At 65.9% G+C, this 24,961-nt stretch overlaps 3 protein-coding genes across 5 annotated transcripts in view; 2 read left to right on the forward strand and 1 right to left on the reverse strand.

The window, feature by feature from the left end:
* Positions 1–9,097, forward strand: part of NPLOC4 (NPL4 homolog, ubiquitin recognition factor) — a 29,513-nt gene extending 20,416 nt beyond the window's left edge. For both annotated transcript variants that reach the window (XM_074921868.1, XM_074921867.1), the window contains exons 13-17: positions 3,162–3,233; positions 4,987–5,082; positions 6,046–6,162; positions 7,119–7,221; positions 7,558–9,097. In XM_074921868.1, coding sequence (XP_074777969.1) covers positions 3,162–3,233; positions 4,987–5,082; positions 6,046–6,162; positions 7,119–7,221; positions 7,558–7,715 — 546 coding nt within the window. In that variant the 3' untranslated portion in view covers positions 7,716–9,097. The remainder of the gene's footprint in view (positions 1–3,161; positions 3,234–4,986; positions 5,083–6,045; positions 6,163–7,118; positions 7,222–7,557) is intronic.
* Positions 9,098–10,564: 1,467 nt separating this feature from the next.
* FAAP100 (FA core complex associated protein 100) lies at positions 10,565–19,698 on the forward strand. The gene is made up of 10 exons (XM_074922170.1): positions 10,565–10,646; positions 11,101–11,290; positions 12,157–12,275; positions 12,593–13,557; positions 14,651–14,801; positions 15,511–16,301; positions 16,685–16,824; positions 17,868–17,984; positions 18,643–18,729; positions 18,840–19,698. Exons 2-10 carry the CDS (start codon positions 11,126–11,128, stop codon positions 18,963–18,965), a joined length of 2,661 nt encoding a protein of 886 aa, XP_074778271.1. The 5' UTR covers positions 10,565–10,646; positions 11,101–11,125; the 3' UTR covers positions 18,966–19,698.
* Positions 19,699–19,996: 298 nt separating this feature from the next.
* On the reverse strand, positions 19,997–23,699 carry FSCN2 (fascin actin-bundling protein 2, retinal). Of its 2 annotated transcripts, none has more exons than XM_074922260.1 (5): positions 22,377–23,699; positions 20,942–21,098; positions 20,661–20,839; positions 20,459–20,626; positions 19,997–20,371 (listed from the first exon to the last, which is right to left on the reverse strand). In XM_074922260.1, exons 1-5 carry the CDS (start codon positions 23,197–23,199, stop codon positions 20,166–20,168), a joined length of 1,533 nt encoding a protein of 510 aa, XP_074778361.1. In that variant the 5' UTR covers positions 23,200–23,699; the 3' UTR covers positions 19,997–20,165. The 2 variants fall into 2 exon arrangements, with proteins under 2 accessions (XP_074778361.1, XP_074778362.1); XM_074922261.1 differs by having other exon boundaries at positions 20,718–20,839; positions 22,377–23,693.
* Positions 23,700–24,961: the final 1,262 nt, after the last annotated feature.

The following is a 24,961-nucleotide window of genomic DNA, read 5'->3' on the forward strand; positions in this document are numbered from 1 at the left end:
CTGGCTTTGTCTCTTATCGCAGGTATTTGTGTCAGCTTAGCGCAAACATGAAGATGTCATCCTTGCAGCGAATTGCTTTTTACAGCTGCCTTAATCTTCCCCCAGAGTTTCTTTGGTAAGACAAAAAGCCCTTCCCAATGGCACCAGTGCTGTGAAAGAGCCCTTTGCCCTCGCAGAGCCCCGCGTGTGCTCTGTGCACGTACAGCGGCCGAGGCGGTGTCTGAGCCTTGGCTTCTCCTGTGCCGGGTGGTCCTGCCTGGCCCTGGCAGAGCCCTGAGCCGGGGCGACTGCTCTGACGGGCGCTGAACGGGACCTCCGAGCCGGGCCGTCCCCAGCGGGACACGTGCTCCTTCCACCCGTTGGCTCTGAAATCCTCTTCCTGGGGGAAACACGACAGCCGGGCTGCGTGGAGGCTTCTGCGGGGAGTTTTCACTAACGGGGAAGGACTTTCCCTGGCTGGCCTCCTACCAACGCTTCGTGTTGGACTGGAAAAGCCGCCTTAGCCTTAAATGTCCCAGCTGCTCTGGGGAGGAGGATGCTCGATTAGCTCACGAGGAGTCTCCTGAGAAGGGTTTCAACTCTCGCTGACCTATCGCTCGCTCTTAGAAAAGTTGCTTCGTTTCCGTGCGTCAGCCGCTCTATCTGTGCGAGGGGGCAGGACTGCCTGGTAAAGCTCTGCGGGATCAGCGGAGGGAAGAGCAAAGCTGGGCTTTATTAACACACAGAAAGGACAGAGAGCTGCCCGGCTCCACGGTACCTCTGCCAGAGAGAACCCCTGCGGAAAACCAACGCCCGGGGATGCCAGCGCTGACCAGCCCTGGGACACAGGACCCGTCTGGCTGACACCCGCCCGGGCTCCTCGCTCAGCCTCTACCCTCAATCGAAAATCCTGAGGCCACCCCGAAGCCTCTCCCCCGCAGGCGCACCCCTCCTTCGCCCCGTTTGACCCCGTCCGTTTGCAGCTTCTGCCTCCGACCGGCGCTTCGCAGGGCTCCCATCGCCGCGCCTGACGCAATCTCCACTTTGCTCCTGTCGTCGGGATGATTCATTGTCCAGATCCTCCAGGCCTTGTTGCTTGATTTTTGTCCAGGAGCCAAATACTTGCGCCTTCGTTAACCCCTTCCTGGCCTCCCTTTGGAGTAGTTGCCGCTGGGCGTTCACAGCTTTGGGGGCCTGGGGCTCCCGAGCTGCTGCAATAACGTGTCGAGAAGCGCTGCTGGGGCCCCAGCGGCTGCTGAGTTCAGGATGAAGATGTCTTTCACCCAGCTTGACGTTTGTTAAGGCCTTTAAAGCGTAATTGCCTAATAAAATGGTGCGTGGGGGTTGGAGAAGGGGCGGGGGGGCTTTTCTGTCTGGGGTTGGGACGTGTCCTCGACTCAGGGGGAGCGAGGTTCCAGCGTGGTAGTAACAGTCTAGTGCCTGTCTCGGAGGCCTCGGCAGCGTGACATTAAAAAGAAGGCATTTAACATGGAAATCCCCAGAGGCGGAGATTAAAGCGAACAGGTGCTGGAAAAATGTTTCTGCATATTAGAACTTAATTAGATTTGAAAATGAATTCCAGATGGGCTAATTATGTGTGAGTTGTTGCAGGTTCTTTCTTGCAGGGGCAGGATTGTGTTTGGGAAGCTGATTCAGTCTGATTGGATTTGATTCCTGACTCTTGCGGTATCGCCGAGATCTGGAAGCGGGTTAGCTTTCGGGTGCTGTGATCTCCCTGCAAGGGCTCCGCGTCTCCTCCTGCTCCTGTCAGAGCCAGAGAGATCTGAGGCCACGAGCCACCAGGTTTGTTGCTGAAATAACCACAGGGCCAACAACCTGTCATGTTCAAGGAGAAAAGATCCTTATCAAAATCGCTTTTAATAGGAGCTTCAAAGACTGGAAAGTAGAATTTTTATTTTTTTTTTAGGTTTTGGTTTTTTTTTTTTTTTTTACAAAGGGAACCGTTCCGAGGGACAGAGGATGCTTGGGGAGGGGGCTGTTGCCTGGAGGGGAGCAGCGTGCCAGAGCCTGCTCGGCCACGTCTGTCTGGGTGTACTGGGAGAGCAGAGCGTGAGAGCGGGGTGCTGGCTGCCGCGCCGCATATTTGCGCTGAGTAAATACGAGCGGAACTGAGAAACGCTGATAGCGGGGGAGTGGCGTGTGCCGGGGGAAAACACGGCTGGGAGAGGAGGGTGTCAGCCCCGGGCAGCTTGTCCTGATGCACAGAGCTGGCTTGGTTTGAGGAAAGCTGCTCAGAACCCCGCGGGGGGCTCTGCTGGAGGGGTGGGGGTCATGGCCTCTCGCTGAGGCCCCCCCAAAGCCACACCGAGGTGTCGGGGTGACGGCTCTGCCGGCCTGTGGCAGCTCTGGGTCTGCCTGCAGCCTCTGGGACTTCTGAGAGCTCAGTGAATGTAAACTTTAATGTAAGGTCCCTGATTGGAAATTATGGGCATATGATTTATATGGGGCTCAATGAATGATTTATAACATGTTAAGTGATGATTTAGGTAGAAAATACAACCCCCTCTTACAGAATCTTTAATGAAAAGTGTCAGTTCTCATGAATTTATTTCTGAAGCTGTGTTTGAACTCGGCATGTTTGACATAAATCACGTCTAATTGTCATTTTATGATTAATGAACATATGCTGGCCGTTTTTCTCCATAATTAAACTTTATGTTCAATTCGTCTGGCAAAGCAAAACAAGTTTATGCATTGTGATATGCTGCTCTTCAGGTCCAGGTATGAGAAAGCGCCTGGATTTCAAATTCCCGGGTGAGAGTTGGGTGAGAGACTCGTGGCTGGTTTTGCCTTGGCTGAGAAAGCAGCCGTGGTGCTGTCCCTCCCTTCTGAGACTGTACTGCTTCTTAAACAGCATTTACGCTCCTTAAATAGCGCCAGGCACCTCTGCCGTGGCGATGACGGAGGTAAAGGTGGTTTGTGACCACGCACTCCCTTGGCTCACGAGGAAACAGAGGTTCTGGCTTGTGGAGTGAGAGAGATCTCTAGCCCCGAGGAGCTGCGGGGAGTTGGGCAGCACCCAGCCACGTACCTGCAGGTTCGTCTCTACACCCAGATCTGCCAGAGCGAAGGATCCCCATGCCCTGCTCCTCCGGGGCAGGATCTCTCGGGCTTCACCCCCACTTCCATGCTGAGGAATAATAAGACTCTTCTTCTTTCAGGATATAGACAAGTTTGGCAACGAGATCACACAGCTGGCTCGCCCGCTCCCGGTCGAGTACCTAATCATAGATGTAAGTATTCGCTGCACTTGTTTGCTTTCAGCAGGAGTCGGTCGGGGCGGAGTGAAGTTCTTTAACCCACCTCTAAAATTCCCACGGGAGGCGATTCACAAGACAGATTTTCCTTCTTTCTCCTTTCCCCTCGGCGTTTCTAGCACCGAGGGGCCTGGGCCGGGGCGCTCTGGGGTGGTTGCAGGGCTGCTGGGGATCGGGGTGGTGCCGGGAGCGTGCTTGCCCCCCCGGGGAGGGCATTTCCCCCCGAGGAGAGCACTGCCTGGTGCCCTACCCCTGCTCCAGACTGGCCCGTAGCCACGCAGGTGGGGAAGCAGCCAGCCCCACAGATCCGTGTGCCGGGCACTGCCTCACGGGGAGCTCATTAGAAAGCTCCAGTTGTCTGTCTCTTAGCAGCAATTAAGAATCCATCTCCTTTTAGTGACTCAGCAGACATTGGTTGGACAGAAACGCCTTTTCTTGGGGGAGGGAGTTCACAGCTTGGCTGGAGCAGGGCTGCTGCCTGCCCGTGAGCAAGCGCTGCCAGGCGCTGGGGCACAGCTCTGCCCTTCGGCTCGAACGGAAACTGTTACGGCGTGGAAGGCAGGAAAGGAAATAATTCGGATGACAGATGATATTGCTGGAGTGAAGAGGTGATGCCAAGAACGATTAAATCCACCCGGAGCAACTGCTCTGGTCCAGCTGCCCCTGGCACAGGCAGTGTCCCGCGGGTGCAGGGAAGTTGGCAGCCCTGAGGCTTCCCCTGGCTTGTCCTTCCTCCCCGTTGATGATCTGCTGGGTGTATCGCTTCTCAGAGCAGCCCTCACGCTGAGGCTGGGGCGTGCGACTCGCCCGGAGAACCGTCGTGTTCGGAACAACGGGCCCATTGTGCGGAGCCCTCAGACGCCCCGTGCCAGGCGGCAGCGCTGGAGCGTATTTATTACTCGAGTAGTAAAGGCATCTGCTTCTGGGCTACCTGGGGTGTAATTAAGATGAAAGCAGATTGAGGGAACAGGCATTTAGGAGCAGTCTGGAAAGCTGCATTTCTGAAGCATCTTGTTTTGTCTCTTTTTTTTTCTAAAAAAAAAAAAAACAACCAAACAACAAAGGCATTATTCCAGTTAAAACCATCCTGGCAGGTATTTCTGCATCTCTGCTTACAAAGGACCTTGCCACTGGGGCCCAGCAGTCTGTAAATGACACCAAAACTTTAAAGTCCCCAGAATCAGGACAGGTTTCACCTTTAGGAGCTGGCCCAGACGCTCGTCTCTGAGCTCATTAACGTGGGTGCGATGTTGCGTTCCCTCTCCCTGGCACAGGGTGCAGGGAGGAGGCAGGGCTGCACCCCAGAGCACGGGCTGACCGTTCAGGGAGGCACAAAGGTGGGTTTTTGGCACCTGTTCTAGCCCTGAATGGAGCAGCACTGTCCCCTGGCCACCCCACGGCCAGACACAGGGACTGTGCTCTTCCCTGTCACCCCTCAGCGTTAAGGCGACACCCCCCTTTGCAGAGAGGGATGATCTCCACGGCATCGCGCTGTGCTCGCCGGGGCCCAGCTCGGGACATCTCCCTCCCGCTTCGGTCAGAAGCGACTGGCAGGAGCCAAGGGCTGTGCTGGTTGGAAGGTCACTCGAAACGTTAAAAGCCGTCAGCAGATCCCGGCCGGGGCTGAGCTCTGTCGCGGAGCCGTGGCTGCTCGCAGCAGCTTTGCTTCCCGCATCCCACTTGCCTCTCCTGCTGGCAGCTCTCTGATCGCCCTTTCTTGGATTTTTAGATTACTACAACTTTCCCTAAGGATCCAGTCTACACTTTTTCTATTTCTCAAAATCCATTCCCCATCGAGAACCGCGATGTGCTGGGAGAAACTCAGGTAAGGAGTGATTCCTAACAAAGCTGCGGTTTAACGCAGACGACCCGTCTCTCTCGCACTTACCCGTATCTGCCAAGGGACGGCTGCAGCCGTGCCCTTAAATCACCCCTTGGCCCTTCAGCCCGGCGCTTGCCAAACCCTCTCGCAGCGTCTGCATGCTGATGAGGCGGCTGGACGCCGACGGGCAGCGGGGCTGGCGCCTCCCAGACACCACCCGAGAAGTTGGAGGGGGGGGGAGTGCTCCAGCCCCACGCTGACAGCACGGCACCCGCAGACGGGAGCGGGACAAGGGTCTGTCGCTCCAGTTCTGAGAGAGTTGACTTCTCTTCCTGGACAGATTTTTAAAACGCAGAGACCGTTTCCTGCAGGAGGCCCATAGTGTTGAGCAGAGGCAGCTGCTGGACAGCTCGAGGCACTGGCCGGGTGTTGCCAGCACGTAGAAGCCTCGAGTTGCTTTAAAGCAGCAACAGCTCGTTTCTCTAAGGAGGCCAAAGGTGTCGGAGGCTCCTCCAGAGCGGTCGCTGCCCGTTGTGGCTCTGCTGGCAGAGCGGGACGGGTCGGCTCTTCAGCAGCAGCTTTGGCCCTCGTTTTTGAGGAGGCCCTGGGTTCAAGAGCAGAGGATGGGGAAGAAGGGGCTGCTTTGGCCTCATCTGCCTCTTTTCCTCAGGGACTGGGCTTTGAGCTGAGCTGCCTGGTCTCTGCTCAGCTCCTCTCGGGTCTGGGGTTGTTCAGGTGCTCAGGTTGGGGAGCTAGGGGGGACCCAAAGAGCCTTTTCTCTGGAAGTTGTTGGCTGCAACTCAGCCTGCCAGGCTGGGATCTGGCTTTGGGAGGGTCTTGGCACGTTGCAGCTGATGCCAAAGGAGACAGGAACGTTACAGTGGCTGTTAGTGGATTGGCATAGGAAAATAAAGTCATCATGTGGGGGAAAAGTGACTTCTTTTTGGTACTTTCCTCTCTCCCTAGGACTTCCACAGCTTGGCCACGTACCTGTCCCAAAATACTTCCTCCATTTTCCTAGACATCATTTCCGATTTCCATCTGCTCCTCTTCCTGGTCACAAACGAGGTGATGCCTCTGCGGGTACGTAACAGGGAGGAAAGTGTCGCGTCCGCGTCGCCATCCCCAGGGCCCTGAGCTCCTCCCGCCGTGCGGAGGGGACAACCCAACCTGCCACCCCCAGGCACCTCCCCGGCTGGTGAATGCCGCTTCTTCCAGGCTGAGCGGTTGGTAGAAGGTTTAAAAAGTGAAACCAAAGCCCCCGATTAGACCCAGAGCTCTCAACACGCTGCTCAGAGCAGCCAGGGGGTGGTGGTTGTTAGCACGGTCGCAGACCGGACAGAGCCAATTTGGCTGCGGCTCAGAGAGCTGGAAACATTTTTAAAAATATCTCAGCATCAGAAATTCCTGTTGTAACGATAACGAGATCAGAGCCCCCAAATCTCGGCGAGGCCAACGACTTCCTGGCTGTGCAGTTCTGCCTCTCTTGGCTGGGCAGCAGGGGCTTGGCAGGCACCCAGGCCCCCGGTTCCCATCTGCACCGCCGCGACACGCCAGCGCGAGGGGCCATGTGTTTGCCAGAGGCTCGAGGGCGCCCGCGACGGCGCATGTGCGGGGCAGCCGGGCTGACCCTGGGCAGCTGGAGATCAGGCCGGGGCTGCCTGCGGGGCTGCTGAGCTCTGGCACGGTGGGTTTGGACCCCTGGGGAGTCAGGCTGAGCCCCCAGTGCCAGTCAGCTGGGGCCGGGTTAGGGGATAACCCCCTGGTTAGGGGATAACCCCCTCCGCGTGGAGATTTGGGCTTAAGGGTGTGTCTGAGTGCTGGGGGGAGCAGAAGGGGTGAACTGCATCTGGATTCCTCTCCGTGAACATCACCGGGGGAACCCGGAGGGGCTTTAGGAGAGGGGCAGTGGCTCAGACTCACAGTTTCGTCTTGCTGTGGCTGGTGGAGTTGGGCAGGAGGCGCTTCTCTGGGCACACAGCTTGGGCCTGGGTGTCGGAGGAGCGTCCGGCGCTGATCCGCCTTCTTATGGCTTCCAGGACAGCATCAGCTTGTTGCTGGAAGCTGTGAGGACCAAGAATGAGGAGCTTGCACAGACCTGGAAAAAATCAGAGCAATGGGCCACCATCGAGCAGCTCTGCAGTAAGAAAGAGGGGGGGCTTTCTGGGAGGGGGTCCCTTGGGGAGGGGTCCCTTGTCCCGGCGCTGCACAGGGCTGCTCTCAAGCCGCCACGGAAGCTCAGGCAGGAGGAGAAGTGTTCCTGAGTGGGGCTGGGCTTCGGGGCTGCAGCTGTGGGGCGCTGAGATCTGCGGGTGCTGAGCCTCCCCGGGGTGCCGGCCTTGGGGCTGAGGGCAGCATCTTGGGCAGGGAGACTCCTGCCTGCACTGGGACAAGAAACTTGCTCTGGGTTCAGGCAGGGGCCCTGCCTCTTCCCAGCGCTTCCCCGCCCGGCTCTGACTGGGCTCTGCTCTGCCGCAGGCACAGTCGGGGTCCAGATCTCAGGACTACAGGAGTACGGGGCCATGGGCGGCTCGACGCACGCCGTCTCGGCGGCCATGTGGGACTGCAAGCACTGCACCTTCATGAACCACCCGGGCACGGATCACTGCGAGATGTGCAACCTGCCCCGGACCTAACCCCGCCGGCGCGTCGCCAGCCTCCAATACAGAGCAAACGCTCAAGCAGCAGGAGTGGTGCTTGTCCCTTCCCCGTCCTCCCTTCCGCTTCCCCCCCCACACCCCTCAAGGCCCCCCCCGGGGTGCGGAGCCGGGCAGGGGGTGGCTCCAGCCCTCCCCAATTACTCCTTGCACCCTTTCAGGGGCAGCCCCGTAGTCGCAGCAGGAGCCGGGCGCCCCGGCTTTAGCGTAACGCTGGCCCCCAGCCCGGGAAACCAAGGCCGGGCTGTCCCCCCGCCCCCTCCCAGCCTGCTGGGGGCTCGTGGGGGGGGGCCCGTGGCTACCCAGGGTTCCCTCCCTGCCTGCTTGCCAGCCCAAAGCAGCCTCGCAGCGCAGGGGAGGCTTTGGCATCCCCCCCGCAGCAGCTTTGCTCCCCTTTCCCTGCCCGCCCGGGTCGCTGGGTACCCGGGTGCCGACAGCTTCCGCGGTGAACGGGCCCGTTACCGGCGCTGGGCCAAGCGGCAGCTCTGCCAGGCGGGGCCCCGTGTGCTGGCACCGCTCCTGCCGCAGGACGGGCAACACCCCCCCCCCTCCCCAGCTCCTTGGCACCGGGCAAGGGGTGGGCATGTGCCAGCTCCCGGCTTGGCGCTGTGCCCGCTCGGGGCCGGCGTGTGCAGGGCTGCCGGCGGGGCACAGCCCCCGCCCCGTGCCCCCAGCCCTGGGGTCGTGTCGCCCCGCAGAGAGCGATTTGTCTCCTTGGGCAGCAGCTCGGCCCCTTTGCAGAGCGAGACCACGCGGGGGGAGCGGCGGAACCCCGCTGCGGTGTGCCAGGGCTCGGCGAGGAGCCGGCCCCCCCCAGCTGGCACTGTCCCCCCCGCCCCCTGCCCGCGTCCTCCCCGGTGCAGGGCTGGAGCAGGGGGGTCGGGCTGGCTCTCCCCTTTAAACCCTGGCTGGGGGCTGCCCCGGGCCAGGCACTTCTGGGGCTGGGGAGGGGGCAGGCGGGCCCCGGGGGCTCTGCTCTCCCCTCGCAGGGCCCTGCCCCGGCCTGGAGCCCCCCCTGCCCCTGTGCTGCGGGTTCAGGCCTCCGTTCCATCCCCGGGGCACCGGTTCCAGCCCGGCTCCGTGCCCTCCTCGCGGGAGGGAGGTGGGAGGCCCCGTCCTGCGCCAGGACAGCGTTGCCTTCGCTATTTCCAGCAGGACAGGGACCCCCGGCACCCCCCTGCCCGGGCTCTGGCGTTAGCGGAGCGGCTGCCCGGCCCCGGCGCGGGGCTCGGGGGCCGCGGTTTGCTTTTCCCCTCGGTTTGTTGGTGTTTGGGGTTGCAGCGGTGTGCGGTGCCTGGACTGGACTGACCCGGGTGCAGGGTCCGCGAGTAACGTTGAATAAAAGCACCCTGAAACGAGGAGCCAGCGCCCGCGTCTCCTGCGCTCTGGGACTCGCCGGGGGCCGGGACATTCCGTTCTCCCGACGGGACTAGAAGGGGAGGGCGGGGGGGGGGGGGGTGGAAACGCTGCACCGCAGCACCGGGGACTCGACGCCCCGGCCCCTGCCCGCGGCTCTGCGGCGGCCCGCGGTCTGTTTGCAATCAGGGCAGGAGCCGCGGGCGGCCGGGCCCCGCGCCAGCCCCCCGCCTTGAAAAGGGGAGGCAGGAGCCGCCGCCGAGCCAGAGCCGGGGGAGCGGAGCCCGGCGAGCGCCTTCCCCGTCCCGGCGCGGGTACGAGCGGGGAGAAAAAGGCTCCGACAGCGCCGAGCCCACGTGCCCAGCCCGGCCCTCGGGGACACGACACCCCGCGGCCACCACCCGGGCTGGGGGGCTCCCTGTCCCCGCCGCGCCCCCGCGGCCTCTCTCGCCGCGTCCTCCCCTCGGCAGCACCATGTCGCGTCTCCTCCCGCTCCTGCTCCTCGCGGCTCTGGGCTCTGCCGCCAAGTCGAAGCGGCGGCCGGCGGCGTGGGACGAGGGAGCAGACGGTAACTCCCCCTCCCGCCACCGCCGCCGCCCGGGGCTGTACGGGCAGGGCCGGAGCATCCCTGCCTGACGGCGGGCAGCTGCCCGCACACGGGTGGGGCTGGTGGGGGGCACCGGGGCGGGGGTCCTGCCCCGGCCAGCCCGTCCCCTCCGGTCCCCGCAGCCCCGACGGCCCCGGGGAAGGGCTGCGCCAACCTGACGCTGGTCTTGGACAACTGGAAGTTCGCCATCACCTCCCAGATGAGGAACCTGCTGCTCTTCGACCACCAGACCGTGCTGCCCGACTACGGGAGGTGAGGCGGCCGCGGGGGATGGAGAGGCCAGGCCCGCTGGGGGGGGGGGGGGGGGGGGGGGTGTTATTGGCTGAGGGGGGGTCCCCACGCCCTCACCCCTCTCCCCCCGCGCAGGATCCGGTCGCTGTCGGGGGCTCTGGATGATCTGTACCGGGATTTCAGCGCCCTGAAGGAGCAGCTGGGGCGGCTCTCGGCGTGCTTCGCCGAGGTGGAGGCCTTCGTGGACCAGCTGAGCCGGGCCCGCGGCCCCGGAGCCCCCCCGCGCCGCCGGGGGCTCCCCCAGCCCGCCCGCAGGCCCCCCGACACCCCCCAGTAGCCACCCCGGGATCAGCTTGAGGAGCCTCAGCCAAGCTGGGGAACGGGGGGGCCCATCCCAGCGGCTGGGTCGTGCCCCCTCCTCACGGGACATGGGGGGCGGCCATGGGGCAGGGTCAGGCCTCGGCCCCCCCCGCGCTTTAATAAAGCTGCTGCTGCCGCCGGTATCGCCTCGCTCCTCTCTGCGCCCCCGCCACGGCGGGTCCCAGCACCCCCGGGGGGAATTTGCCCCTCCCGCCCCCAAACCCATCCCGGTACCGACCCCGGGGGGTGCCGGCCTAGGCCCGCCCATCGCGGCTTTACGGCCTGTCGCAAACTCCCCGCCCATTGCGGCGGCCGCCGCGCAGCCGTAAAGCGGAGCCGCCCGCGCCCCCCGCCCGGTACCCGCAGCCCCACCGGGAGACAACGGGGGGCTTGGGGGAGGGGGGGTGAGGCGGGGGGCGGTGGGACGGGGGTCGGTGAGGCCGTGAGGGGGGGGCGGGGGGGGCTGGGGGGGCTGAGGGGGGAGTTTGGGGGGCTCAGGCTGGAGGGGCTGGGCCTGTGGGGTGGGGCTGGGGGCTGAGGGGAGCGATGGGGGGGTGGGGGTGTAGGGGAGCAGTATGGGGGGGCAAGGGGCTGGGCCTGCGGTATGGGGGTTGCGGGGCTCGGGGGGGGGGCTGTGGGGCTCAGGCAGGGGTGAAGGGGGGGGGGGGGGCGAGAGGGGATCGGGCTCAACCTGCACCCGGGGTGCTCACAGAGGGCTCCCGTCCCCTCGTCCCTCGGTGGTGTCTGGAGCGGGGGTGCCCCTTTCCCCCCCCCTTCCTCCAGCGCTGAGCCCGGTCCCCGCACCCCCAGGCTGGCACCGCGCCCTCCCCGCACCATGGCGCACGTGGGCCACAGGGTGGACTACCTGGCCGGCTTCTGCTGCCCGGTGGGGGGGCTGGTGGCGGGCAAGCCCCGGGTGCTGTGCCACGAGAACGAGATCTACCTCTCCAACGGCAGCGAGTTCGTCTACGTCTACGACCAGGAGGGAAAGGTGCTGAAGGTGAGCGGGGCGGAGGGGGGGCTTCACCCGCATCCCCCGGGCTGGGAGGGTGCTCAGGGGCCGCTGGCCCGGGGCAGGGCGATGGTGTCTGGGGCATCAGTCTCCCAGTCTGGGGCCAAACTCCTTCCTGGGGTCCTTCCATCAGGGTCCCCCCATCCACAAACAAACTTCACGAGCAGCTCCAGACCGCCTTAACCGGCTCCGAGGCCCCCTCTGGGAGCGGGGGGGTGCTGCTGTCTGGCCCCTCGCCTAAACTTGCGAGACAAACAATTAATTAAAGTAGAAAAGGTTTTTTCCCTCCCTGAGCGAAGTGACGTCCCTTTGATTTCTCACCTACAAAGGGTTTTGCTATTGTCTTTGCTGTGACTAACAGCAGTCGTCGTGTTGAGTTATACACGGCTTCTTTTTTTAATTTGTTCTTATTATCATTTCTAAGAAAGCCATCGCTGTAATATCAGGATTTGCCTCCTACACTGCGCTCCCTCTCAGGAAAGTAGAGCACGTACCGGCTTTCTGATCGCTGTTTGCCTTCCCCTCGGGGAGTGTGAGTGACGGGCTGCCTCCCCCCCACAGCCCCTCTCCCGACCCCCTGCTGCTCTTCACCGAGGGCACCTGCCCCCCGCCTAGGAAAGCCCAGCTGGGTCCTGCCCAGATTTATTCCCGGAGATTCCTTAGAATCTGCGTTTGCAGGAAATAACCTCTTTAATTCGCAGTTGGGGTTGCCCAGCGAGGAGTTTATTTCTTTACCCCGCGCGGGTGAGCAGGGCTCTGCCCGCCCTGCCAGCGTGGGCCCCAGGGCTCCCTCGCCCCGCAGCCCTGTCCCCACTGTCCCTCTGGGTGACTTCTCTTTCTGCTTTTCCACCCAGGCCGTGTACCGCTGCCCCGACCAGGTGTGGCACGTGGAGCTGCTGCCCCAGCCCCGGCAGCTCTACATCCTCTGTGCCCACAGCGGCATTTACTGCGTCTCCCTGGACCAGCAGAGCAGGTGAGCCGGTTGCCACCCCTAGAGTGCACAAGCCAGCCCCCATGCCATTCGCCCTGGGGCTCTGGGGCTGCTTCTCACGGGCCGGGGCGACGCGTTGGGGTTTCCACCGCTGCCCTCTCCCTGCCCGTCCTCCCGCAGGCCCCGGGAGCGTTCGGCGGGCGGAAGCTCTGGCTCTCTCCGGGTCGCTGCTCTCACAGCAGATGCTAAAAGCTGTGCTGCAGGGAGCTTCTTTCCGAGGGCCAGGGTGAGAGGCGGCCAAGGGAAGCGCTGGCTTCGCCCCACGGCTTGGCTGAGAGCTCTTCCCTCTCTGCTTGAAGGTTAATGGAGCAGACGGATGGCGACGGCCAAGAAAGCAATTGCCCTTCCGGCGTCTTCCCTGTGGACTCGGACGCCTGCATCTTCCCAGACTCGAGCCTGTGCATGTTCACTCTGCTCAACAGCTTCGTCATCACCTTGTCCCAGGCTCACGGCAAATGGTGGATGAAACTGCACGAGCTCCCCCACCCCGAGCAGGAGAGTCCCCCGTACCGGCAGATCAGCGAGGTGGGCTTCTGCCCCGGCCCCCCACCCGGGGACGAGGGGGACGCTCCCCCCTCCCGCTTCTTGCCCGTCCTGTGCTGCGCGTCCTCCCCAGGCACCGTGGGATCCGGGGAGGGGCTGTGGTGCTCGGGGGGTTTCGTGCTGGAAGAGCCCCTCTTCAGCCTGCTCTTCGGGATCGACGCTGCCATGCTGGAGTCTCCGATGATCCTCTGCGGCTTCCCGGACGGACAGCTCTGCTCCGTGCCGCTGAAGGCCCTCAGCTCTTCGCCAACCGTCGACGGCTGCCACGACGTTTCCAACCAAGACCCCCCCGTGAAGATTCTCCATCATTTGGAAGAACCCATCGTCTTCATCGGGGCCTTGAGAACGGAGCGGAGGGCGGCGGACGATGCCGAGGACGACCAGCTCTTTGGAGACGCTGGCTGTGACTGCGTGGTGGCCGTGGGCCACTATGGGAAGATGGTGGCCGTCAAGGCGGATCAGAGGGAGGAGGCGACGGTGCCGGAGCTCAGGGAATACTACTTACGTGGGCCCATTCTCTGCGCCGCCTGCGGCAGCGGCAGCCGGATGTATTACAGCACGCACTCGGACATCTCCGCCGTCGACCTGGACTGGGTCGGCGATTCCTCCGACCCCGAGGACGCGGAGAGCTGCGCTGGCGTCCTGCCTCCCGTCCTGTCTCCGGCCAGTTTAAGTATCTGTAGCGTTGTGGCTCTTTCCTTGTCTTCTCGGGCGTCAGAAGGTACTGCCGGCAGCGGGGCGTGCGCTGGGTCTTGGGGTGGAGCGGGGCAGGATAGCTGCCTATTCCGGCCCGTACGTCTCCACCCCTCCTTACGGTCCAGATTGGGCTCCATCCTCCATCCGTTCTTGTTGACTCCCCTCGTTTTTGTAAGTCGTTTCTGTCGAGCATGCCGACTCGGGCTGAACGCGAGGCGTGCTGGCAGCTCCGGCTCTTCCCCGCCTGTCCCGCGGTTCCTCTCTGCTCGGCGGCGGCGCAGGAGGCGGCCGGTTCCCCCCGGGATGCTCGCACCGGGGGGAGGGCAGCCGGCGGGGAGCCCCGAGTGACCGGGGACGAGACTCGCCCCCAGAAAGGGGAAGTTTTGGGTCCGGACCGGGGGCTTCCGCGCGGCCGCTCGGAGCCTGCACGCGCTGCGCTCGCGGCCCCGCAGGTGATGACGTGTGTCCCCGCTGCAGCCGGCGCTCGCCCTCTGGGGCGCAGGAAGGGAGCAGAGTGTCAGGATGGGGTGGAGTGGGGGGTGCGGAAAAGCATTTTGTGGCTGTAGCTGAGCCCGTTGCACGGGGCTGGAACAGGCAGGCGAGTGAGGAGACGCTCTTGGGGCGCCCAGCGAAGCGGGCAGCCCTGCCTGCCCCCGGCCCCGCTCGCTGCATGCGGCTCGCTGCCGGGCACCCTGCATGGCACCCCCAGGGCGCTGCAGCCCCCCACCCGCCTTGTTGCCTCCCCCCAGTTGCTCCTGGCCTTGGCTTGGGGGCGGCCAGCTCCGGGAAGCATGGCTGGGGTGGCGGGGCTGTCAGGAGCCCGCGGGGCCAGGCCAGGCATGAGGCGGGGGGGTGGCGTTGCCCTTCGCCCTTCTCGGGGAGCTGCGCGCGAGGTGGACGTGCTGTCGTGGTCCGTGTCCTGTCTGCGTCGCACCCCTCGGCAGAGGGAGGCCATCCCGCTGTCCTGCGGCAGGCAGCGCCATCCTGTGCTCCCCCATCCCCCTGCATCCACCCCGCCCGCCCCCCCCCCAGCCATCAGGGGCTCTCCAGCTGCCTTCCCGGGCCCCCCCCTCAACACCTGCCCTCGTTGCCTCACCCGCCCTCATCTCTGCCCGCAGGTGAATCGGAGCTGCTGGCCCTGTCCGCCAAAGGCCGCCTCATGACCTGCGGCTTGTGCAGCCCCGAGGACCCCGACGTGGAGCTGACGCCCGCCGAGGCTGGCCGGAGGATTAAGGAGCTGCTCTCCGGGATAGGCAACACCTCGGAGAGGTACAGGCAGGGCTGCTCGGCGCTCGTGCTCTCCCTCTGCAGCTTCCCAGGCACCGAGCTGCGTTTCTCTGCATCCAGAGCACCCACCGCTCCAACACCGACCTTTCCGGAGCGCGGGAATCGCCCCTCCCTGACCTCGATAGGATAAAGGGAATATTGAAGGGCGGCCCCCCCTCCTGCTGCCTGTCCCCCTCCGCGGGGCGCAGCCGTCTCCGGCGCTGCGGGTGGGCTGGTGTTTACAGCCTCGGCGGCAGAAGGTGGGAGAGGCAGGGTGCCAGGCGCTCCCAGACGCCCCGGCGCGCTTGCCAAGGCGGCGGGAACAGGCAGGGCAGGCACGTGCCTGCGGCCGTCTGCGGGTGCATGATAGGGCCGAGTGTGTGTGTGTATGTGTGGGGGGGGGTGTCCCCAAATCCCCTTTCGCAGGGGGATTCCCGGGGTCTGGGTGGCTGGAGCCGCTCCTTGGGGTCAGCTCGGCTGATGGGGGGTCCCGGGCAGAGCGGCGTGGATGGATCCTGGCTCCGAGGAGCCGGCGAGTTCCCGGGGGGCTCAGGGTGCCGGGTTCCTGCCCCGGGCTGCTCGGCTCGGCGGTGGCACAGCACCCTTCGGGCAGCAGCCTTTGGCACCGGCCTCTGCCACGTCCCCGTGGCTGACCCAGCCTCCTGGCCGCCGTCCCTCCTGCTGTTTCAGCGCCGACGTGTTGTCCTTGCAGAGTTTCCTTCCTGAAGAAGGCAGTGGACCAGAAGAACCGAGCCCTGGCCAGCCTGAACCAGGTGATGAACGTGAGCGCGGCTTTGCTGTCCAGCCAGGAAGGCCAGAAGCCCATTGCTTGCACTGTCACTGCCAACTGGAGCTGCCTCCTGCTCCAAGATACCATCACCATCTCCTGTCTGCTGGAGAACTGCAGCGAGTACAGCCTGGAGGAGGGCTGGACCCTCTGCGTCCAGCTCCTGGCCAGCCCCTGTGCCTTAGAGGAGGAATCCGTGGATTCGGCCACCACCTTCACCTTCCCCATCGACCAGCTCCTCCCTGGGAACAAGAGGGAGCTGACGCTGCCCCTCGGCTCTGCTGCGGACACCAAGCTGGACCTGCCTCTGACCATCTCCTGTGCCCTCTACTACAGTTTACGGGATATTTTGGGCAGCGGCTCCGACTCCTCCGAGGCCCTGGACGACCTCCTGCCCGACGACTCGCCCATCCTCTCCCCGGACAGAGAGGGGATCTGCCTGCCCCTCAGCGAATGCACCATTGACATGCTCCAGTGCCTCCGTTTTGAGAGCAGCCCCCCCGGGCCGGATGCTTCCCCGCCGGCAGCTGCCCCCCCTGCCCCCCCAGACCCTGTGGAGACCTTCCTCAAAGTCTCCCGGGAGCAGACTGAGCCCGAGGGGGTGAAAACTGACAAGCTGCCACCTGCCCCGGGAGAGGAAAACTTGCCCCCCTCGGCAGCATCCATCAGGGTGTCCTCGGAGCTGCTGAAAAACGCGCTGAAAACCTCCGGCTCAGGTGGGTCCCGGGTGAAGGAGCATCCCGGGGGGTTCCTTGGGCATCGCCTTGGGTGGAGGCGTTTGTGTCCCAGCTTGTGGCCCCCCCAGGAGAGGCCGGAGTGGCACACTGTCACAGCCCGTGCGTGCAGGCTGGGGGGGCCAGCAGCCCCTTCCTTGGGCCCAGAGGGCTGCGTGACCCCACGCAGGCACCTCAGCCCCTGGGCTGGCACCTGGACGCCACGGCGGCTGCGTGACCGAGCTCAGTTTGTCGGGAAACGGCCCCCGCCTCGGCCCTGACCTCGCATCGCTCTGGCCTGAGCCGCAGGGGAGGGCAATTCTGCGGCTGTAATAAGAAGTTCTTTTTTTTTTTTTTTTCTTCTTTTCCCCTCCTTTTGTCCCCAGACGTGCCACTGAGCTGTGCCACGCTGCGCTGGCTGCTGGCTGAGAACGCCGGGGCCGAGGCGCTGAGCGGCGGCGGGGAGGTGGCGTCGGTGCGCGGCGCGGCGCCGGACGGAGGCGAGGTGCAGCTGCTTGTCCGAGAGGCAAGGAATGGGTTAGCCCTGCAGAGAAACCCCCCGCCCGGCCCACCAAACCGGCTCCCGGGAGCCGGGTGATGTCTGCCCTTGCCGTGCTGACCCCGGGGGCCACCTGGGAGCCTTTTGGCTACTCTGCTGCGGGGCGGGGGCTTGTGTGCTGGGCTGGACGGGCGGTGCTGCCGGTCCCCCTTTCTCCCAACCCAGGACTTCCTAAAGGCTGTGGCCACTTGCCTCCCTCTCTAGGCCCATCTGTGCCCCTCTCCCTTGCTAGATGCCCCCTCCCCTCCCAGCATCCCTTTGCTGGCCCGCAGGGTCTTCGCGGGCCCCCTTTGCCGCTGCTTTTCCACTGGAGCAATGTGGCTACCGCTCCTGGCCACCTCACCCAGCCCCGCTGGGACACGGTAGCCTCGGACACTCGCCTTGGCTGCAGGAAGAAAAGAGCTTTCCCCGCTTCTTTGCCCAGCTGCGCTTTGCTGGCTCTGCGAAGCGAGGGGAAAACGTGGCTGGGTTCGGGGTGTAAATCTGATTTGCCGCTGCTCGTCCCCCTTGAATGCGAAAATCCCTCTCTGAGCACAAAGGGAAAAATCCCAGTGGCTGCCCAGCTCTCGCACGGCGCCGAGGGGCCGGCGGGGACCTGCCGCAGGTTGATTCACGCCTGAGAGCTCAAATCTCGCGGATGCGATTAGCGACGGTGTTAATTGTGCCCGGGGCTAAGCCTGACGGCTTCAACCCGCTGGGGTGGCAGCCCGGGGCGTCGGGGAACAGGCTTCTGCTCTGGTGGCGAGGGCTCCCCTGGGGACCCGATGGCTACTGGGGCCAGGCCGGGGGCAAATGCCCCTCGGCGGGGCTGGGCAAGGGCTCTGAGGTGCCCAGCTGGGCTAGCAGCGCCTCTGCTGTGCTTGCCCGTACCAGGCTGGTGAGGAAATGGGTTGTGCAGGGAGTAGAGCTTTTTGAGGAGCCCTATGCCCGTGGGGGAGGGGTCGTGGGGCTGCCCTGGTCCCCTCCCCGGCCCGGCGCTGGTGGCAGCGCGGCTCTGCTCGCCGTCACAGGTGGCCATGAGCGACCTCAGCCCCGCGGGCCCCATCCAGGCCGTGGAGATCCTGATGGAGAGCCCGTCCCTGGCCGACGTGTGCAGGACGCACCACGCCGTCATCCGGCGCATCCAGGTACGCTGCGCGGGGGGGCTGAGCCGCCGGCCCCCACAACCCCGAAACAATCCAAAACCTCCCCGGGCTAAAGCCTCTGGGTGCTCCTGGAGGGTTTCTCTGGCACCACCGTGTGGCAAACAGCCCGGCTCGGCCTGGCCTCCGGCACAGCTGGGCCACGGGGCCGCCACAGACCCTTTCCCAAGCTCCAGCCTTGGCTCTGGGCATTTCGGCCCCAGAGCCCCGGGAGTTTTAGACTGGCTCTGAGGAAGGATTTCTGTGCAGAAGGGGCTGTTGGGCGTTGGAATGGGCTGCCCAGGGCAGGGGGGAGTCCCCGGGATCCCTGGGGGGGTTGAAGAGTCGGGCTGAGCCAGCGCTGAGGGATCTGGGGGAGTTGGGAAGGGTCAGGGGGAGGGTCATGGCTGGGCTGGAGGAGCTTCAGGGGCTTTTCAAGCCCGGATGATCCTGGGGTCTGGGAGGTATTTGCCATCTGCCCCGGGAACAGGACCCTGTTCTACACGGTGCAGGGTGGGGACTCAGCCTTCCCAGAGGTGCTTTGACACCAGCAAACGCGGTGCCTGGCTTGGGGAGAGGCCTGGCTCGTGGCCAGCGCCGTGGTCGGGGGCTCTGCAGGGCTGGGGGGGGGCCTCGTCCCAGCAGAGTTTTCCCCTCCCCGCAGACGCTGGTGCTGGAACAAGCGGCGCAGGGCTCGGGGCCCCCCGACCTCCGCATGCAGTACCTGCGCCAGATCCAGGCCAACCACGAGGTGAGCCGCGAGCCCGGGGGGGTGCTGGGCCCCCACAGAAAGGGGGGTGCTCATCCCACTGAGCCCCCCTCCACCGCACGCTCATCTCAAACTCCACCTTTCTCACCCAGATGCTGCTGAGGGAAGCGCGGACCCTCCGCGACCGGCCGCCCCTCGGCGAGGAGGGAGCCGCCACGGCAGAGAAACTCCTCACCATCTACCGGCAGCTGCGCAACCCCAGCCTCGTCCTCCTGTGAGCAAGGAACGGGGTGGGGGGGCGGCCAGTGTGCCCTGGGGGCCCCGAGCCCCGCTGGCCGGGGTGGGTGCCCACAGGGCTAGCGGCGAGGAGAGAGACCCCCCCCGCTCCAGTTTCAGCCCCGCTGCGGGAGGAGCGGGCCCGGCGGCGAGGGCAGGGGGGCCGCGGTGGGGTCTGGCTTGAGGAGGGGAGGGGGGGGGGGGGACACGTGTGTGTGCGTGCGTGTGTGTGTGTGTGTTTTGTGGTTGTGTTGTCGGCAGCACCGGAGGGTCCGGCGGCAGAGCGGGGGCTTCTGGGCTGGCCCGGCTCGGCCCTGCCGCCCCCCCACTCACACACGCCCCCCCCACCCCTTCCCAAGCCCGGCCATGCCGGCGGGCAGCCCCCCACCCTCGGGGGCCGTTGCTGTCTTGTGGATCGTTCTAGCCGTGGTAGTTTAGTGCCGGCCGCGCCGGGCCCCCCCCACCCCCCCACACACACACCCCCCGTGCCGCCTTGCCTTTCAGGATCAGGACAAACAGGGTGCTGTGCCAGGGTGCCCAGCGGGCGCCCGCCCCGGGGGAGCCCCGTTTTCTGCTGGGCAGGGGAGGGGGTTTTTCCGTTTCCCCCCCCCCCATTGTTTCTATAAATGATCTTGTATTTCTGTGGCGGTGCAGCGTGGTTTGGCCCAGCCCTTCCCCGCACCGCTCCGGTCTCTGTAAATCTGTCGTCTGCCATGAAAAGGATCGTGCCGCTCAGCCAGTGCCCGTCTCTTTTTCCTTTCCATCTCCCCACGGGGCTGCCACCGTCAGGGTGCCCCCCCCTGCCTCTTCCAGCAGCCCCCCCCATTCCCCCAGCCCGGCAGAGGGTCCCTGGGCAGCGCAGCCCCCCGGGGTCCTGCCGGCAGCAGGTTGGTTTTACCGGACCCCCGTCCCCTGCAGCGCCCCCGGGGGTCCCCCCACCCCCGAATTGCCAGGATCAGCCCTTTCCCGATTTGGGGGGGGGGGGCGGTTTGGGGGTTGCTGGGCGCGGCGGGAGGGGAAGGAAAAGGTGGCGTCATCCAGAGTGACTTTAATGCTGTGAGTCGAGGGTGGGGGGAGGTTGGGGACACAAGTGCCACCTCCGGCTCCGCCGCCACCCTCCGCCCGGGGCCCGGCTCGTGCCCGCGGCCAGCCTGAGCTGGGGGGGGCTGGCTCGGGGGCCGGGGGGGCCAGTGCCAGGTGGGTCAGTACTCCCAGAGCGTGGCCCGCAGCACGGACTCGCTGTCGGCGCGCAGGGTGCCCGCCGGGTCCCCGCGCAGGTACCGGCCGTTCTTCCCTTTGATGGCCACGCGGCCCCGCTCCCGGAACTCGAAGAAAAAATCCTCGGAGAGGTCCCCGTCGCTGCACACCGACCCGCTGCTCGCCACGTACCAAAACTTGCCCCCTTGGCCTGCGGAGAGGCCCCGGGGGCCATCAGCGGGGTCTAGCCGAGCCCCAAAACACCGGTAGCCCCCCCCCGCCCCGTCCCGTTGCCCACCTTGGATCTGGTAGGCGCCGTCGCTGAAGCTGATGTGGAAGACGTCGTAGACGGAGCGGTTGGAGTCGAGCAGGTTGGAGCCGCGGTGGTAGCAGACGAAGCCGTGCTCGCCCCGCAGCACCAGCATCGGGCGGTTGATCAGCTTCAGAGTGAACTCCTCATCCTCCCCTGCGCGGGATCCCAGCCCTGAGCACCCCGGGGCGCGGGGGGACGACAGCGGGGACACCCCCCCCCCCCCCCGCCTGCCCCCGGCACTTACCCACGGCGTCGCTGACGGCCGCCAGCTGCCCGTTCCTCTTGGTGCAGACGTAGCGGCCGTTGCTGGCCCGCAGGGCCACCCGCCGCCCCCGCCACTCGATGTCGAACATGGTGTTGGCAGCGCTGGCGGCGGAGGGAGACCGTGAGCCACGTCTGTGTGTGTGCGCGTGTCCCCCTCCAAACCCCCCGCCACCCCCCCCAATTCCGCCGCGCGACCCCACTCACACTTCGGTGGCCACGGCCTGGATGCCCCCGTGGGCCACGAGGGTCCAGTAGCTGCCGGTGTTGGTGTGGAGGCTGCACTTGTTGGTGTCGCGGTCGATCTGCAGCTGGAAGGTCTCATGGTTCAGCTCCTCGTCCTGGTTTGCCGAGACGTTGACGCCTGCGGGAGCGGCCGGTGGCACCGGCCACGTGCACCGATGAGCCGTGGGTTGTGCTTCCCCCCCCAGTAAATCTTCCTGCCAGCGAGTGTCCTAATTGGGCTGGTTAATCAGATTGTGGCCGCTGCGCACAAACCCCTTATTTATAGCGCGGCCCTGAGCCGCTCCGTGCGGCGGGGACCCCCCGTTGGGGCTCTGGAGGTGCCACCCAGCCCCCCGTGTGGCTCTGGCGCAGGCAGGGCTCTGCCCCTGCCTGCCCCTGCCTGCCCCTGCCTGCCCCTGCCTGCCCCTGCCTGCCCCTGCCTGCCCCTGCCTGCCCCTGCCCGCCCGGAGCTGCCGGGCTCAGCCGCGGGCCAGGGGACGGCACACACGTGGCTGAGGGGGACACACACGCACCCGATGTACCCCATGGCTGCACGGAGCTCGCACGCGTGTGTGCACAATCACAGTCACACGCTTGTGCACAGGCCGTGCTGGGAGGAGCTTGCACACGTGTGGCCGTGCACATACAGCGCCGTCCTGGCACAACCATCCGCGCTCAAATGGCACCGCCCGGAGCCCTGCGCACACACGTGTGTACACATTCACACTTCCCTGCACACACCCACGGAGCCCTGCACACACGCAGGAGAAGCCCTGCTCACACACACGTGTGTACACACACCCCTGCACACCCACACCAAGCCCTGCGCACGTACACACACCCCCCACACACACACCTACACGGAGCCCTGCTCATGCACACGTGTGTATGCACACACACCCCCATGGAGCCCTACACACACGCACACACACCCCCAGAGCCCTGCACACACACGTGTGCACACACACACCCCCCCCCGTCCACCTCCCCAGAGCCCCGCACCCCCCCCACTGCTCCCCCCCCGGCCCCTGGTCACAGCCTCCCCCTCGTTGTTGTTGTAGGGTCTCCCGTGATGGGGAGGGGGGGCCAGGGGCGCTCCCATGGCTGCGGGTGCGTTCAGCTGAGTCGAGCCCCGCGGGATCCCCTTGGGGCGGGCAGGGTGCAGGCAGGGGGTGCAGGCAGGGGGTGCAGGGCGCAGGCAGGGGGTGCAGGCAGGGAGTGCAGGGTGCAGGCAGCGGGGCGCAGGCAGGGGGTGCAGGGTGCAGGCAGGGAGTGCAGGGTGCAGGCAGCGGGGCGCAGGCAGGGGGTGCAGGGTGCAGGCAGGGAGTGCAGGGTGCAGGCAGCGGGGCGCAGGCAGGGGGTGCAGGGCGCAGGCAGGGGGTGCAGGGCGCAGGCAGGGGGTGCAGGCAGCCCTTACCCTGCCGGATGGAGACGTATCTGCCGTTGGCCGCCGTGAAGACCACCTGGGGGTGACTCTCCTCCAAGTCGAAGAGTTCATCTTTGCCCGGCTTGGAGCTGCGGCCGGATTTGAGGGTGCCGGTGGGCCCGGTGGGCGCCAGATATTTGCCGTCGCAGTCCTTGAAAGCCAACTTGCCGGCCTTGAACTCGAGGGTGTAGCCGGTGCGGGCGCCGGGCTCGGGCACCAGCGTGCCGTCGCAGCGCAGGTACCGCTCGTCGGCCGTGCGCAGGCTGTACTTCTTGTCCTGGAAGCAGAGGGTGATGAGGGCGTCCACCCCCCACGGCAGGTTGCTGTCGGTGGCGATTTCATCCTCGTGGGCGCTGAGGTGGGCGTAGCGGCGGCGGCTGACGCTCAGCAGGTTGGCCTGGGGGTGCATGGCCAAGTGCACGGTCCAGAGCTCGCCCTCCGTCACGCTGGGGGCGAAGCAGGAGAGCTGATCCTCCCGCCCGCCGAAGAACCGCCGGTGCGGGGCCGACTGCAGCGCCCAGCGCCCGTCCGACTGCGTGATGATGCTGAACCGTTCGTCCCGGCCCGGCTGCTCGGCCTCGCACCGCACTTTCCCGTCTTTATCGGCACCCAGGTACCGGCCCAGGTGGCTCTTGAGGAAGACGACGGAGCTGTCGGCTTCATCCTGCTCCAGCGTCCAGATCTGTTTGCGCTTCAGGCTGGGCGCCGAGGCGTTCACCTTGTAGCCGAAGCTCTCCGCCGTCAGGTACCGGCTCTCGCAGTTGATCAACCCAAACTGGATCTTCAGGACCTGGTGGATCCCATTCGTTGGCATCTTCCGCCGGCGCGGGGTGGCCCCCGGGGGGCCGGCGGGGGCTCCCCGGCCCTGCCGAACCCGGGCGTCGCGGCGGCTGCGCCCACGGGGACGTCCGCGCTGCCCCGGCGCCGCTGCCGCACTGGTCCTGGCGGGGCGGTTGGGCACAGCCGGGCACGGCGCGGCACAGCGGGAGGCGGGGGGGTGCTGGGGGTGGGCCGGGGGGCCGCAGCGCCGTTAATTAGCCGCAGGTAGGATTACAGAGTCCAGCCAGATTGCGGCGAGCAACGGGGGCGGCCGTAACCTGCGGCGGGGGCGATCGCCGAGGCCCCGGGCGAGGAGACGCCGCAGCAGCTCCCCGGGGCGTGCGGCCGCGCCACCGTCCCTCGCCGCGCTCCCGGCTCTCGCCCGTTCCCCGCCGCGGAGCCGCGGGTGGAAAACTTGGGGGGGAACCCGATCCGGGCGCGGGCCGGCGTATCCGTTCCCGGCGGGTTAAGGTTACCGGCCCCTCTGATTCGGCTGCGGGTCACCTCCAGCCGCGCCGCCTCCCGGCCAGCCCTAAGCGCCTTACCAATTAGCCAGGCATTTTGATTAGTTTAAACCTTTTATCCTGCTTTGGGGCCCTTGGCCTCCATCTGTCCCGTGGCCCCAAATCCCTCCCGCAGCTGTGAATCGGGGTCACGGCCACCCCACCCCCAGGTAGGACGCCCCTCTCCCATCACCCGGGGTGGGGGGTGCTCCAGCACCACAGGGCTGAGGCCGCCTGAAGCTCGTGACAGTGGTGGGGAAGTGCTGCCTGGGCAGGGGACGGGGGTTCGGGGGACAGTCCCCACTCCTCCAGGCACCTGGGACCCCCCCAGCCGGAGCAGACACAGCCGCAGGGACCCCCCAGGCCTCGGCCACCGCAAGCCCTCGGGGACAGGCCACGCTGACTCCTGGCCCTGCCACCTCCTGTGCCCCCCCCCAAAGTGCTCAGACCCCCCCATGCCAGCCCCCGCGCCCGGGCCCGGGCACACACCGGCGAGGCCCCGGCTGCGCTGGCTCCCGCTGCCGCCTTCCCCCCGGCCCCCCGGCTCCGGTGTCAGCGCAGCGCCCGGTTATTGTTCCCGAAAATAGGTCCCGGAGATTGGTTTGCCTCATGACTTTTTCATGGCCGGGCTCTCTCTTACCGCAGCAGGGAGGGGGGTGCCACGGCCCCCCCCAGGCGCTGCGTTACTCGAGCTGCCGCGCTGCCCGGCGCAGCGTAACCGACCCCCACCGAAACGGATACGGGTCGGTTTTCGGGCTGGGGGGGGGGATAAGTGGGTCAGGGTCCTGCAGTGGCTCCAGGGGGCTGGGAGTGAGGGGGGAGGCTGGGGGGGGGGGTCGTGGGCTCCCCGGGGGTCTGGCGGGGTGGCAGTGCCAGCTCTCGGCGGGCGCACGCTGGCACCTGCCCGGCGGAGCAGCCGGGAGCTGTATTTATACGTGCCAGCCCCCCCCCAGCCCCCCCAGCGGGGGTCAGGTTCCCGTCGGGGGGGGCCCCCCTGGGCCCTGCGCTCACAGCCACAGCCTGTCCCTGCACCCCCCCTGGTTTGGGGGCAGCCGGGCCCCTCCCCACGCCACTCCCAGCCCCCTACCCGGTGGGGGGGGGTGTGGGGGGGTAGCTGCTGAGACCTGACACAGCCGTGACACCCACTCCTGCCTGGGCATGGCAGGGGGCCGGGGTGGGTGCCCCCCACCCTGGTTTCCATCCAACAACCTTCTCGGGAGGGATGGGGGGTGCTGGGCTGCCCGGTTTGGGGGG

This window comes from Athene noctua, chromosome 18, assembly GCF_965140245.1.
Source record: "Athene noctua chromosome 18, bAthNoc1.hap1.1, whole genome shotgun sequence".
In the NCBI taxonomy this organism is placed as follows: Eukaryota; Metazoa; Chordata; class Aves; order Strigiformes; family Strigidae; genus Athene; species Athene noctua.

Bases quoted from the DNA above. Each gene is read 5' to 3' on its own strand.
- FAAP100 (XM_074922170.1), top strand. From the start codon at position 11,126: ATGGCGCACGTGGGCCACAGGGTGGACTACCTGGCCGGCTTCTGCTGC. The intron at 11,291-12,156 runs GTGAGCGGGGCG...TTTTCCACCCAG, and splicing joins AGGAGGGAAAGGTGCTGAAG to GCCGTGTACCGCTGCCCCGA. The intron at 12,276-12,592 runs GTGAGCCGGTTG...CTCTGCTTGAAG, and splicing joins TCCCTGGACCAGCAGAGCAG to GTTAATGGAGCAGACGGATG.
- FSCN2 (XM_074922260.1), bottom strand. From the start codon at position 23,199: ATGCCAACGAATGGGATCCACCAGGTCCTGAAGATCCAGTTTGGGTTG. The intron at 21,099-22,376 runs GTAAGGGCTGCC...CCGCTCCCGCAG, and splicing joins ATACGTCTCCATCCGGCAGG to GCGTCAACGTCTCGGCAAAC. The intron at 20,840-20,941 runs GTGAGTGGGGTC...CTCCGCCGCCAG, and splicing joins CAGGCCGTGGCCACCGAAGT to CGCTGCCAACACCATGTTCG.